The following is a 15,260-nucleotide window of genomic DNA, read 5'->3' as shown; positions in this document are numbered from 1 at the left end:
GAGAAACAGCATCTGGGCTAAGACTGAGTCAGTCTTAGTTGGGAAAAGCTTTTATCAGTAATATCTAAGCAAAAATAGGAACAAATGAGTAACCTGTATCAGTTTTCTACCACAAATTGACTTAAAACAACACAAGTGAGTGATCTCACCATTCTACAAATCAGAACTCCGAGTAGACTAAGCAAATTCCTCCATTTCCGTTTCCCAACAATATGGTGTCAGTCAGCCTAGCCTGTCAACCGAGGCTTTGGGAGAGAATGCAACTCCAAGTTCATTGAGACTGTCGGCCGAATTCAGTCCCTTAAAATCTTAGAGTTGAGGTCCCCGTATTCTCACCTACTATCAGTGAAGGCTATTCTCAGCTTCTAGCTGCTAACACCATCCTACATGTGGGATTGTGGCCCCCTTGGTCTTCAAAATGAGCAGTGATGGGTCAAGTTTCTTCCATAGGCTACATCTCTCTGACCTCAGCTTCTGCCTCTTCTTTCCTGTCTTTCCTGATCCTATTAATCATTACATTTTAAGGCCTCTATTTTAATCACACCTTCAAATTCTTGTCTGCTGTGTAACCAGTAACATATTTATGTTCAGGGGATTCGGGTCAGTCCGCCAGAATCTGAAAAACACAGCCCCGCTAAAATAAAGGGTAATAGCAAGTAAATGGCCCAGCTTGCAAGTAAATGGTAAAGCTTGCCTGAAAAAGTAGGGAGAAAACAGAGTGAAGGGGAGAACCATAGTAGATGATACCATGAAGTTATTTCTAGAATAATTTTTTATCCACTTGAATCATACAACTTTAAACACTATTTTGAATTTTAATATCAATCTTAGTCACTCCGAAGCTGGAAGTGTAGCATATGTCATCTAACTTCCAGTCCATTCTGCCTCTTACAAAACCAAAAACCATTAATTTTTTTCATCTCTCTATGAATAAATTTCTTCTAACAATGTTTAACCTAAGACATTTTGATTCTTGCCTATGGAATGTTCTCAAGTAGTTATTTGTATCTGTCACAGGATATATAAAATTGACATTTTAATATCAGGGAAAAAGATTTAAATTTCAAAAGAACTCAAAATATGAAGAAGAAACTTTTGGGGTTTTTTTGTTGTTGTTGCCAGGGGTGAACCCTCAAGCCTCACACGTGGGGCAAGCACTGTGTTGCGAGCTGGTGCCCAGGGCACAGGGAAGACTTTATCCCAAATTCTTTCTCAATTTTTTCAAAATAGGATCCAGAGAGATGGTACAGCAGGCATGGCACTTGCCTTGCACACCTGGTTCAATTCCCTGCGCCACTGAGAGTCCCCAAACATTGCCAGAGTGGTCCCTGTGCACAGAGTCAGGAGTAATACGCTAAGCACTGCTGGATATGGCAACAAAAACACACAAAAGCATTTTCTTAATATAATGGCAAACAAAAAACCGATTTCTCTTTATTTCCCAAGATTTCCACATAGACTTTTAGGGCAGTGCTTTGTGGTTAAATGTTTATAAGAATTGCACCTGTGTTGTGGTCTGTTTTTACATAAACTTGCACCTGCAGTGGCTTTTCACACAACTGCTATTTGGAATTATTTGTCAACCACTTGGCCACCATGTAGATTTTCTTTCACCACACTACTTTCTGAATTGGTTCTAATTTACAGCTTATTTCTAAAAATTCATTTGACAAACAGCTGTTCGGATTTCACAATCATCTCATGATTTCCATAGTCACACAATAAACAGATTCCCAAGAAAAAGGCATGAGCAGTATGCACCTCTTTTTTTAAAAATTTTTATTAGTAATACACCATGAAGTACAGTTGTAGACTTACAAATTTTTGAGTATGCACCTCTTGATTCATTAACTCCGGTCTCCTGACTTATTACTACTTTAACGAGAGTATAATTTTTTCAGAGAGAAACTTTGACTTTAGTCAAATACATGAGTCTTTCTTCTCCTATATGTAGATTGCTAATTCCTATTTTATATTTTTTGTTTTATTTATTTATTCTATTTACTCTATTAATATTATTGATGTCTTTTCCATTTAGCATTTTGCTTATTTCATGCTGCTGTCCTACGGCCTGTAGAGTTTCTACTGAGAAATATGCTGGCTCTTTTATGGGGATGTTCTATACGGCAGTTCTCTAATATGCAATTTTTTTTGCCTCACACCCAACAATGCACAGGGGTTATTCCTGGTTCTGCACTCAGGAATTACTCCTGACGGTGCTCGGGACACCATGTGGGATGCTGGGAATCGAACCTGGGTTGGCCGCGTGCAAGGCAAACACCCTACCTGCTGTGCTATCGCTCTACCCCCTGATATACAATTCTTTGCTTGTATCATTTTTTTTTAGTGAAACACCATGAGGTACAGTTGTAGACTTACAAATTTTTGTGCTTGGGTTTCAGTTATACAATGATCGAATACCCATCTCTCCACCAGTGCCCTTCTCCACCACCACCAGTCCCAGTATCCCTCCCACCCCCCTTCCCCCCATCCCACCCTGCCTCTGTGGCAGGGCATTCCCTTTTGTTCTCTCTCTCTCTCTCTCTCTCTCTCTCTCTCTCTCTCTCTCTCTCTCTCTCTCTCTCTCTCTCTCCTTTTAGGTTTTTGCTTATATCTTGCTGCTCTTGGCATTCCTTCTTCATGATTATTTTTGGTTGTTTTAATTGTGTATGTTTTGGTGAGCATCTGTTTCAGTTTATTTTACTTGGAATCTTTTGAGCCTCCTAGATCTCAGTGTCTACCATTTTCTCACCTTAGGAAAGGTCTCAGTTGTCAAAACTGCAAATATAACTGGGGTAGAGGCAGGTGCAAAGAATAGTACAGAAGTTAAGTTACTTGCCTTGCATGCAGCCGAACCCAGTTCAATCCCCAGCACCATATATTCAACCCCAAACACTTCCTGAGAGTAGAGCCAGGAGTAATTGCGGCTGTGGTTCGACCTAAATTTTCAACATCATAGTTCTTAACATATCTTATATTCTGATAATTTATAATATGTTGCAAGCAGGTAGATAGTGGGAGTGGGGGGAGTCCATAATGAGATTTTGAGGGAAGTAACAAAACTAAGATGTGATTGAATGAAGTTTAATCCCAAAGGTATGAAGGCAACACCCAGATGCAAAAATGGAGGCACGACCTAGAGAAGGAAAGATTCCCCTCAGAAAAGGAGAAACTTCAAGAGAAATAAAAGGCTGTGCTAAGAATATGGAAAAGACTAACAAGATTTCAGGCTCTACCTTTTGGCCACATCTAGCTACAAAGGCCCAGGCAGAGTCTGAAAAAAAAGGCCCATTATAAAACTGTAAAGAAAGACTCCCCACACACTCTTCATCTTGGATGAGACAAATAATTCCTCTTTTACATTATGGCTCACTCACCACTTTAAGGTATACTCCACATCTCAACATGAGATTTTTCTCTCAGCTTTTTCTCCTCAGCAGAAGCCATATTCTCTCTTGAGCGTGTCTCTCATCACTATTAGTCTTCTCCTGAAATTCTTTTCTGCAAGGGAAGACAACAATCCAGCAATCTAACAATGAGCACAAGTTAGAACTGACTTCCCTCTCCTGAAAAGAGCAATTCCTTTACCCAGAGCAAACGCGTCAACGTCTTCTGTGCCTCTTGCTTTGTTTTTGCCAGCTTTGAAGGTCCCTTCCTACATGCACTGACACCCACTAGCACTTAAGCATGGTGCCACTGATCCTTGAGGTCTCGGAAGACCCTCAGCCACAAGCCACAAGTGCAAGACACGGGACTTCCTGTCCCTCGTTCCGACCCTGCTTGATTCTCCCCCTGGGAGTTAGTGATCTGTGTCTTGGCATCTTAGGAGAAATAAGCATCAGTCCACTCTGAATAGATAGGGAACACATACTTATCTTTTACCCACCATATGTATTGTCTGTTTGTGTGTGTGTGTGTGTGCATGTGTGTCTGTGTGTTTGTGTGTGTGTGTATGTGTGGTACATAATTTGAAGGAAACAAATACCATCAGTCAGAATATGTATATAATTTAAACCATGCTTTTAAAATTATTTTTACTCATATTAGATGATCTTAAGTTTGTTGGCTTGGTTATACACTAATTAGAAGCTCTATCAGGCAGCTTTAGATTACTTAACTATAAATCTAAAAAATTTTAGGCCATCAGGGCTAGAGAGATAGTACAGGGCTGAGGCTCCTTCCTTGCATGCAGCTGACCTTGGCCCTTAAGAACTACTAGGAGTGTCCCCTGAGTACACAGCCAGGACTAGGTCTTGAGCACCATTGAATAGGGCCCCTCCAAACAAAAATAAGAATAATTTAAGCAATCCTTTAATAATAAAGGGAATCTTGTTTTTTCAAAAAAAAAGACTGCAAACTATTCTATTTGGTGCTTAGTAAAAGTATTTTGAACTTATTTATCATTTACTGCCATTTATCAAATTTGCGAGATTTCTGTCAAATAACATAGTTATAGTATTTTGGTTTCTTTTAATCATTTCTAACAACTTACTGAAATGTAACATAAACCAGTTAAACTACTTTATTATTTTACTAGCTATTTTTCAGTGCTTTCTATGTATAAATAACTATATTAGACATTACAAAGTCACAAAAGTGACTCTCTGGCAGAAAAGTATATAAATGGAGAAAATATTTAAAATTTTTTAATATAGGAAGAGTTAAAGGACTATTGAATACTAATGGAAGGAAACACAACAGGAAACAGCCTGGAGAAGTTATGATTTTGATTGGATCCTGCAGGACATCTAAGGACTGAGAAGGGACAGTATAAGCAAAGGCCTAGATAACTCAAAGAGAGAAAAGCAATGATGAGTATTTCAGTTTTCCTAGAATGTACAATTCATTTTCTCAAAAAGTAGTAGGAGAACATTTTTTTTCTTTTTGGGTCACACTCAGCGATGCTCAGGGGTTACTCCTGGCTCATGCACTCAGGAACTGCTCCTGGTGGTGCTCAGGGGACCATATGGGGTGCTGGGAATCGAACCTGTGTTGGCCATGTTGGCTGCATGCAAGGCAAACTCCCTACCCGCTGTGCTATTGCTCCAGCCCCGAGAACATATTTTTTAAAAGTTGAAACCAGATAAAGATAGGCCTGGGGAAAAATAAGTTAGACCCAGAATTACGGATGACTAATGTAATATTTTACCTAGATTTTGTTTCAAAAAATCATCATTGACACTATAATCATCAATGAATTGTTAGCATATAAACAAAGTTTTATGATAAAGAAGGATTTAAAATTATTAAGTTTTAGAGGCCAGCTGGGTATTCTAGGGGAAAGGACAATTCAGATAGAAAGGGGAACACCAAGTGGAGGGTGTTTGGAGGATCCTCCCAGGAGGGGAGATGCAGGTTGAAAGTAGACTGGACTGAACATGTTCGCCATTCAATGCCTCTTTGGCTGATCACAGCGCCCAGGAGGAGAGAGAGAACAGGGGGGAATGCCCTGCCACAGTGGCGGGGGGGATGGGGGGATGGGAGGATGGGGGGGGGGAGGGATATTATCCTGGTGGTGGAAAATGGGCACTGGTGGAGGGATGGGTATTTGATCGTGGTATGACCGAGATCCAAGCACAAAAATTTGTAAATCTACAACTGTACCTCATGGTGTTTCACTAATAAAAAAGAAAAAAAATTAAAAAAAAATTAAAAAAATAAAATTATTAAGTTTGATAATTTAATAATTAGACAGTACAGAGGGCAGGGAATTTGCCTTGTCCAACCAGGGTTTGGTCCCTGGCACTACTTATGGTTCCCTGAGCATCACCAGGAGTGATCCCTGAGCACAGAGTTGAGAGTAAGTACAGCCAGAATTGGCCCCAAAACCAAAAACAAAAAAAAATTATTAAAGTAATTGTTTAGAAAATACTTGTATGGAATTTAGTTGTATTACTCTCTGGAAGAGAGAACAGTGTCACTTTTATTAAAATCTGGATTTTGTAAGTAAGACTACCACACCAAGTCACTCTTAAGAAAAGCTTAGAAGACTTCATACTAATTACGTTTATAGTAGAAACTATATAACTTGTTTCCAAATCACGTGTAAAATTTTTGTTCTTAAGTAGATACAAATTTTAGTTGCAAAAATAATCTATTACCTTCTGGTTTCAGAGGTAAGTGGTTTCTGACCAAAATGAAAGCAGATGGCAACTATACTTCATCCCTTCCATTTTTTCCCTGCCACCAAAAAATAACTTCTTTCATTTCTACATCCAAAAATAGGTCAAAGAGTTTCTGTGAATATATAAAATTTTCTAATTCGGTTGCTATTAAGACAAAGAATATTTTTTTCTGTTATTGCTCTCATATCAAGTCATTTTTATGATTGCTATGTCTCTGGACACTAAAAGTATACTTTCATCTTGACAACTTCAGTTAGAGTATCCTAGTCTAAAAGAAATTTTGGTTCTTAAAAAATTATGTCATTTTTAACAATTTTTTTCTTTTTTTTTCAATGCCAGGTATCAAATTTAGGTCCTCCACATAGAAAGCTTGCAATTCCACCACAGAGTCATATTCCTGATTAAAACTAGTACAAAACTAAGTAATGGCATAAGTTTATGAAAATTATGTCTTAAATATTTAATATTTTAAATATTACTTATAGATTTTTTAAAAAACCTGTGGTGGTGACTGACAAAACAAAACAGACACTGCAATTCACAATTAAAGACTTCTATTCTGATAAGCTGATACTGAGTTTAAAACCTTTTATATTCAAGAATTGACTTATCTTCTAGATATTAAGAAAATGATTATGTGACTCCAGACTAAATAGGACTTACAGACTAAGAAGAGAAAATAAGCAAGATAGAAATCTATGAAACATTATGGCAGTGCCAAAATAAGCACTTTACTGGTGATCCCAGAAAAATTTAAGGTGATTTTTAAGTTAGTTTTGACTGAAGGCAGGAAGGCAACTTAGTGGTATAGTATTTGCCTTGTGTGTGTGAGGCCCTGGGTTCAGTTCTTAGCACTGCAAAAATAAAATAAAATAAAGCCAGTCATAAGTGGGCTATAGCTCAGCAAGCAAGGATCACATAAGTGAGGCCCTGAAATTTATTACACACACACAGATACACACAGACACACACACACACACACACACACACACACAATTCCAGAAAGTGTAGATGAGACATGTGCAAAGGAAAGGAGTCAAGAATAAGTTCTAACTGTGCAAGTAATACATACACAAAAACATATTCAAGTAGTAAGTCTATGCCACAGCAAGATTGCTATGTTATGCACAGTTTGAGATTTATAGATGAGTGGGATTCTAAGGAATACAGAACTTGCTCCTATAGATATCAGGAAGCTTTAAAGTCCCTTAAGTTACGGGCCCATATGGTCATATTTTACCAGTGTATAATTTAATTGAAGCTCATATGTAAACAGTTGACTATTCCCTTTAGTTCCTGGCACAGTATCATTATTGGATCATAGAAGGTGCCTGAAATCACGAGACTCAAACTTTAATGACCGAATTTATTATTTTTTTATTGAATCACCAAGAGATACAGTTACAAAACATTCATGTTTGAGTTTCAGTTATACAACGATAAAACTCACATCTCTCCACCAGTTCACATTTTCCACCACTAATGTCCCCAGTATCCCCCTCCACCATCCCACTCCTTCCCCTGCCTCCATGGCAGACAATTTCCCCCATACTCTCTCTCTATTTGGGGGCATTATGGTTTGTAATACAGACACTGAGAGTCCATCATGTTTGGTCCTTTATCTACTTTCAGCACACATCTCCCATCCCGAACGATTCCTCCAACCATCATTGACTTAGTGATCCCTTCTCTAGTCAAGCTGCCTTCTCCCCCAGCTCATGAGGCAGGCTTCCAACTATGGAACAATATTGCTGGCCCTTGTGTCAGGCTTCCAACCATGGAGTAATACTCCTGGCCCTTGTCTCTACTGTCCTTGGTTGTCAGTCTCATATTAGGCTATTTTATATTCCACAAATGAGTGCAGTCATTCTATGTCTGTCTCTCTCTTTGTGATTCATTTCACTTGGCATGATATTCTTCATGACCATCCAATTATAAGCAAATTTCATGACTTCATCTTTTCCAACAGCTGCATAGTGTTCCATTGTGTAAATGTACCAAAGTTTCTTTAACCAGCTGTCTGTTCTTGGGCACTCAGGTTGTTCCCAGATTCTGTCAATTGTGAACAGTGCTGCAATGAATATACAGGTGCAGATTTCATTTCTTCTGTGATTTTTTTGCCCCCTCAGGATATATTCCCAGAAGTGGTATTGCAGGGTCATATGGAAGCTCAATTTCTAGCTTTTGAAGGAATGCCCATATCGTTTTCCAAAAAGGCTGGGCCAGTCGGCATTCCCACCAACAATGAAAGAGAGTCCCTTTCTCCCCACATCCATACCAGCACTGGTTGTTCTTGTTCTTTTTGATCTGTGCTAGTCTCTATGGTTTCATTTCATCATCCTGTTAATCGTCGATTGCCTCGAGCAGGCCCCAGTAACGTCTCTTTCATCCTAGCCCTGAGATTATATTCACGGCTCTTTAGGAGAATGAGACCCATCATTGTTACTGGTATTTGGCATATTTGGTAGGCCATGGGGAGTTTGCCAGACTCTGCCCTGTGGGCAGGTTACATTCGGATAGCCTGCAAGTTTGTCCAAAGTAGGAATGAGGTAATAAGATGTCACGCGGCATAAGATGTCTCTATGGTATGAGATAATATCTCATTATTGTAATAACCAAATTTAAAAGGTGCCTGTCAAGATGGTAGGCTGGAGCTAGGGTGGGAGGTAGAAGAGGGAAACTGGGAACGCTGGTGGAAGGAAGTTGACACTGGTGGCGGGATTGGTGATGGTACATTGTATGTCAAAAATCCAACTATGAATAACTTTGTAATTCACGATGCTTTAATAAAATTTTGAAAAACAAGAAGTTTCCAATCCTAATGCTTGTAATCTCCAAGCCTCAGCCTATTCATTGTCCCTCCACTATTTTGTGTCTAAAATAAAATTAATTCTAGCTTGCTTTTCAAGCTTGTGTACTCCCTTGAACATGTAACTCACTTGCTTGTCTCTAAGCTTCTTTGCTTTTACCACTCTGGAAAAAACTATATTCTTTTGAATGTACACTTTCTTTCTCTGAAGTCTTTCTAAGCAAGTTTTATTCAATAAAACCTATCTTGTAGTTTTTATTTTCAATTTTTTTAAATTTTTATTAGTGAAACACCATGAGGTACAGTTGTAGACTTACAAATTTTTGTGCTTGGGTTTCAGTTATACAATGATCGAGTACCCGTCCCTCCACCAGTGCCCATTCTCCACCATCACGAATCCCAGTATCCCTCCCACCCCCTCATCCCCCCATCCCACCCTGCCTCTGTGGCAGGGCATTCCCTTTTGTTCTCTCTCTCCTTTTGGGTGTTGTGGTTTGCAAAAGAAGCATCGAGTGACAATCATGTTCGGTCTATAGTCTACTTTCAGTGTGCATCTCCCATCCTGGGAGGATCCTCCCAACACCCTTTATTTGGTGCTCCCTTCTCTATCTGAGCTGTCTTTTCCCCTAGCATGTGCGGCTATCCTCCAAGCCATAGAGTAAACTTCCTGGTACTTATCTTGGCTATTCTTGGGAGTTAGTCTTCGATTTTGTTACTTTATGTTCCCCAGATGAATGCAATCTTTCTATGTCTGTTCTTTCTTTCTGACTCATTTCACTTAGCATGATACTTTCTTGGTAGTACCACTTATATGTAAATTTCATGACTTCATCTTTTCTAACAGCTACATAGTACTCCATTATGTAGATGTACCAAAGTTGGTAGATAGTTTTTAGATACATCCAATAAAAACTATCTTGGTAGATAGTTTTTAGATAATAGATCGTAAAGAGATAGTACAGCAGGAAGGGTGCCTGCCTTGCACGCTGCAAAGCCTCGTTTCATTCCCAGCATCCTATATAGTCCCCTGAGCACCGCCAGGATGATTCCTGAGTGCAGAGCCAGGAGTAACCCCTGAGTATTGCCAGCTGTGGACTCAATACACCAAAAAAAACAAAAAAAAGAAAGAAAGAAAAGAGAAAGAGAAAGAAAGAAAGAACCAAAATGCTCCTATCTTGCTTCACTGAAAAAAACAAAACAAAACAAACAAACAAAAAAAAAAAACAGAATTCTGTGCCTACAATAAGAACATCAGACTCTTATTCACATCTTTTTAAAATTTTTGATATCATACTTTCTAATTTGATTTTCTCTCCTGGATTTTATTTTTTGAAATTTTATCTTATCAAAGCCCATGATTTACAAAGTTATTCATAGTTGAGTTTTAGGCTTACAATGTTCCAGCACCAACTCCCACCTTCCCTCACATACCCCCCCAACTCCCAGCCTACCATCCTGATAGACATCTTTTTTAAGTTTTCTAATATCTTTTAAAGGTTTTTAAATACATTATGTAATGTTTATCCTTTGAAAATTGTTGAGTTCAAATAAGTGTTTACAGCAAGTCATCTTAAATATTTATATTGTCTTGACGTAATGACACTACACTGTGTGTTGTGGAGTCTCTTTTGCTATATTGAGACTTCGCGGTGAAAACAAGCAGTCTGACTCAGCAGTTCTGATAGGAAGAGGAAACTGGAGCCGTGTGCTGGGAGCAACTGACCCCCACCCCTCAGCGCTCGGAGACTGTTGCTCATTGTGGAGAGATAGCTGGAATTTTAAAATTAAAGCTGGGAAGTAGCTCTGTGGTAAATTACTTGCCTTCACGTGTGAGGCCCTGAGTTTGACTCCAGGCATGGGCATAGTCCTCTGAGAATCACCTGGAACAACCTTCTTAGCACCTTACAGGGCGTGTAGCACCTAAGCCTAGCTGGGTGGGTGGGTGCCACTCAAAAAAACAAAAGCTCAGGGGCTAGAGTGATAGGACAGCGAATAGTAGGCTTGCCTTGCATAAGGTCAACCATGGTTCAATTCTTGGCACCACATATGGTCCCCCAAGCAGAGCCCGGAGGAAGTCCTGAGCACCACCAGGCGTGGCCCCCAAATAAACAAACAAAAAAACCCCCCAAAGTTCAGCAGTGCAACACCTGCCTTGCATGGGTGAGGCCCTGGGTTTGATCCCTGGCATGGCAAAAAAAAAAAAAAAAAAAAAAAAAACTAGAGAACAAGTTAAATATTTGTGTGGAGAGGGAGAGTCAGAACACTGCACAACAAATTAAACTGAGATAATTTCCCTGCCTGATGCTTTAACCCCTCCCAACTGCCCTCGTCCTTAGCAGATAACATGGGGTTTCTTGATGGTGAACCGTGGACCCTGATCAGGACCCCTATTCTCAGATAAATGATTATCTTTGGATTATATTACAGCCTGATTATTCTTTCTGTTGGACACTACAAATAAATGTCACCATTAATTAGTTAAATTTTTTTACTTTAGAATGCTTTATAATTTACAAATTTTAAATTATAATGATTTGTAGGGCTGGAGCAATAGCACAGCAGGTAGGGTGTTTCCCTTGCACGAGACCAACTGGATTCAATTCCTCCGTCCCTCTCGGAGAGCCCAGCAAGCTACCAAGAGTATCTCGCCCGCACAGCAGAGCCTGGCAAGCTTCCCGTGACATATTCTATATGCCAAACACAGTAACAACAAGTCTCACAATGGAGACGTTACTGGTGCCCACTCGAGCAAATCGATGAAAAATGGGAGGGCAGCACTAATGATTTTTAATGCTGCTATAAGTGAAAAGATAGGGTCTCATACTTCCGATGTTCCACCCCCACATCGTCCACATCCTCCAGGGTGTTTGCACATATTCACCCTATGAACACACCCACCTCTCCCTACCACCATCAACAGATAAGGCTCTGTTCTTTAGACCAGTTCTAAGGTCCAATTGCTTTTGACAATTTGTTGTCACTGTTGATTTTAAAACCATACTGGAAGTTCTACTTCCAAATGCCTATGTTTGAAGGTGGCATCATACTAACTCTGAATTTATGACCTGAAAGTTTAAAAACCTTGAATTGAGTATAAGGCAGTTTTTCATAGTTTCAGTCTCCGTAACACTTCTAAAGATATATTTGAAAAATTCTTCCCTTACTACCCCCTTTCTCCTCAAATATTTTAAACAGGGCCCTGGTTTCATTCAAGTTCACTCTGCCTGCAGCCCCTCTGGAAAAAGGTCTGAAATTTACTCACACTGAAAAGGCAGGAGCCTGCTAACAGCTGAATGCAAAACCCTGCAGGAGGATGCCCCTGCCTGGTTCCTGCATCAGATTTGTTCACATAATCTCCCCAAATCTGTTTCCACAAATGGAAAAGTATTTGTAATTAATCCTAAAATCCATTCCAGGTCAGGGTATCTTCTTTAGGGATGTTTGCAATTGCATGCATTACCTTGCTCAGTTTAATGTGGCTTATGAGATGACATGATAATCAGAATGTTACTTCAATACTTATTCATTAAATAATGATTTCCTACTCCATGTCAGACACTGTATCGGTTTTCATAGAGATCGACAAGGAGATATGAAAGAACTGAGGAAGACAAAGAGTGTTAGGGACATCAGAGGGTGTGATGATTGAGTTACGCTTTTTCAGTACAGCAGAAATTTCGGAAAGTTGGGTGAGAAAACAAAATCTTTAAAGAATGGTGAACCCAGGATGGAGTGATAAGTCCAGTAGGGAGGGCGTTTGCTTCGCATGCAGCCAACCGGGGTTCAATTCTCAGCATTCCATATGGTCCCCCGAGCACTGCCAGGAGTAATTTCTGAGTGCATGAGCTAGGAGTAACCCCTAAACAACATTGGGTATGACCCATAAAGCAAAAAAAAAAAAAAAAGTGAAATTGCATTTCAACTCCTTGGGGGTAACCTGTAAAGAGTCAAATCGCAGAGTCTTTCCACTTTTGCCCTTCGGGGACACCCTCGAAGGAGCACCCCGGGGGGCACAAATGCCCAGTGGGCACCGCTAGAGGCAAAAGTGGCATCGAAGCCCGGGCGAACCAGCACTCGGCCGCCTCGGAGCACAGTGCCCAGAAATGAAGCATGTGGGGGAGGGGGAGGTGGGGGGGGCGGTGAATCAACTAATTAACATTCATCCAAAAGCGAGAAGACAAAACGATCCCCGGGGACGCTGGTAAACGCACAGTAACGTGCGCGCGCAGCGGCACAGCGCCCTCTTCCGGCTCCTCAACCTCTCCGGCCGCTTCCGTCACGATCCTGCGCCCCGCCCCGCCCCGCCCAGGATCGCGAGACTAGGCCCCCCCCTCCCGGCCTGTCCCTTAAAGCGCCCCACGGAACTGAACTTTCTCCTCCTCTTGGTTCCTACCCGGACCGACGTTGGCCGGAAGCGTGCCTTCCGGGGCGGAAGTCCCGCCGCCTCGCGCCGCGCGAGAGCATCCTGGGAGCCGGAAGCCGGGACCCGTTCCTGCCGCCGGCCGCCTACCCTAAGCGGCCGCACACTCGCGTGGGTGGACCGCGTGCGTGGCCCGGACACGGGGGAGCACCGGTGCCCGAGAGTCCGCGTGACCGGCGTGGACCCCGAAACTGCGAGCCATCATGGTAGGGAGATCGCGGCGGCGCGGAGCAGCCAAGTGGGCGGCGGTGCGAGCCCAGGCGGGGGGCGGCCTGGAGGACCCGGACGACCTCGAGGCGCCCCCCTCGCCCGGCGACTCCAGCTACTACCAGGATAAGGTAGATGACTTCCACGAGGCCCGCTCCCGGGCCGCCCTGGCCAAGGGGTGGGGCGAGATGGAGAGCGCAGACGAGGAGGAGGATGGCGAGGAGGAGGAGGAGGTGCTGGCCTTAGATGTCGCCGACGAGGATGACGAGGATGGAGAGAGCGAGGAGGAGGACGAGGACGACGAGGACGGGAGCTCCGAGCAGAGTGAGACCGACGTGGATCCCAGTTTATCCTGGGGTCAGAGGAAGAAACTCTACTACGACACGGACTATGGCGCCAAGCCCGGGCGCAAGCAGAGCCAGCAAGAGCTGGAGGAGGAGGAGAAGGAGGAGGAGGAGGAGGCCCAGCTCATTCAGAGGCGCCTAACCCAAGGCCTCCAGGAGGACGATTTTGGCATCACCTGGGTGGAGGCCTTCGCCAAACCCGCGCCGCAGGAGAAGGAGGAGGTCGAGACGCGGGTCGTCCAGGACCTGTCGAAAGTGTCCACGAAAGAGAAGCTGAAGATGCTGCAGAAGGAGTCGCCGGAGCTCTTGGAGCTGATCGAAGACCTGAAAGGTAAACTGAGGGAGGTGAAGGACGAGCTCGAGCCCTTGCTGCAGTTGGTGGAGCAAGGTGTCATCCCTGCTGGCAAAGGGAGCCAGTACCTGAGGACCAAGTACAACCTCTACTTGAACTACTGCTCCAACATCAGTTTCTACTTGGTCCTGAAAGCTCGGAGAGCCCCCGTGCACGGACACCCGGTCATTGAAAGGCTCGTCACCTACCGGAATTTGATCAACAGGCTGTCGGTTGTGGATCAGAAGCTGTCCGCGGAGATCCGTCATCTGCTCACGTTTAAGGATGAGCCTGACAAGCTCCGACTGCAGCTAAAGGCCCAGGCCGCCCGGATCCAGCCAAAATCGGCTTCAGGGAAAGGGGCCGCGACCACCGCAGATGATTCTGAGGATTCTGACTTAGATGAGGAAGCCGCCTTGAAATACTACAAGGAAATGGAGGAGAGAGAGAGGCAGAAGTTGAAGCGAAAGAAAGAGGACGATAGAGCTGAAGAACAGACTGCAGAAGATCCAAACGCCAAAAGAGCCATTACTTACCAGATTGCTAAAAATAGGGGGCTTACACCCCGGAGAAAGAAGATTGATCGGAACCCCAGAGTCAAACACCGGGAGAAGTTCAGGAGAGCGAAGATCCGGCGCAGAGGGCAGGTTCGCGAGGTGCGGAGAGAAGAGCAGCGGTATACCGGCGAACTTTCTGGCATCCGTGCCGGCGTTAAAAAGAGCATCAAGCTTAAATAAAGCGCTCGCTTACCTACAAATCTTTGATGATGCTTTTAGATTAATAAATTTTTTTACTTTCAATTGATGGTTATTGTGTTATGTACAGTACCTAACCAAGATTTTAAAAGTTCTTGCCTACAGGGACATTTCAAATATTGTTCTCTTACCTGTCCTTTTAACACAAGGTATACTGAGTTCTGTGGGAGCGTTATGGAGTATCTGGCAAAAGAAAGGAAAAAAGCGCAGTATTCTGTAAAGCAGGGACCTAGAGAAAGTTCACAGCCAGCTTTGCAACACCTCGCACC

General features: G+C 42.5%; 1 protein-coding gene across 1 annotated transcript; it reads left to right on the top strand.

The window, feature by feature from the left end:
• Positions 1-13,438: 13,438 nt before the first annotated feature.
• UTP3 (UTP3 small subunit processome component) lies at positions 13,439-15,030 on the top strand. The gene has a single exon (XM_056111308.1). The coding sequence runs from the start codon at positions 13,558-13,560 to the stop codon at positions 14,971-14,973; it is 1,416 nt and encodes a 471-aa protein (XP_055967283.1). The 5' UTR covers positions 13,439-13,557; the 3' UTR covers positions 14,974-15,030.
• The last annotated feature ends 230 nt before the right edge of the window (positions 15,031-15,260 follow it).

The sequence above is a fragment of the Sorex fumeus genome, unplaced genomic scaffold (genome assembly GCF_029834395.1).
Source record: "Sorex fumeus unplaced genomic scaffold, SorFum_2.1 ptg000013l, whole genome shotgun sequence".
In the NCBI taxonomy this organism is placed as follows: Eukaryota; Metazoa; Chordata; class Mammalia; order Eulipotyphla; family Soricidae; genus Sorex; species Sorex fumeus.
The sequence above is the reverse complement of the archived record's forward strand: the minus strand, read 5'-3'. Positions and strand labels throughout refer to the sequence as shown.

What these genes read in the sequence shown, in the direction of transcription:
- UTP3 (XM_056111308.1), top strand. Translation starts at nt 13,558, where the DNA reads ATGGTAGGGAGATCGCGGCGGCGCGGAGCAGCCAAGTGGGCGGCGGTG.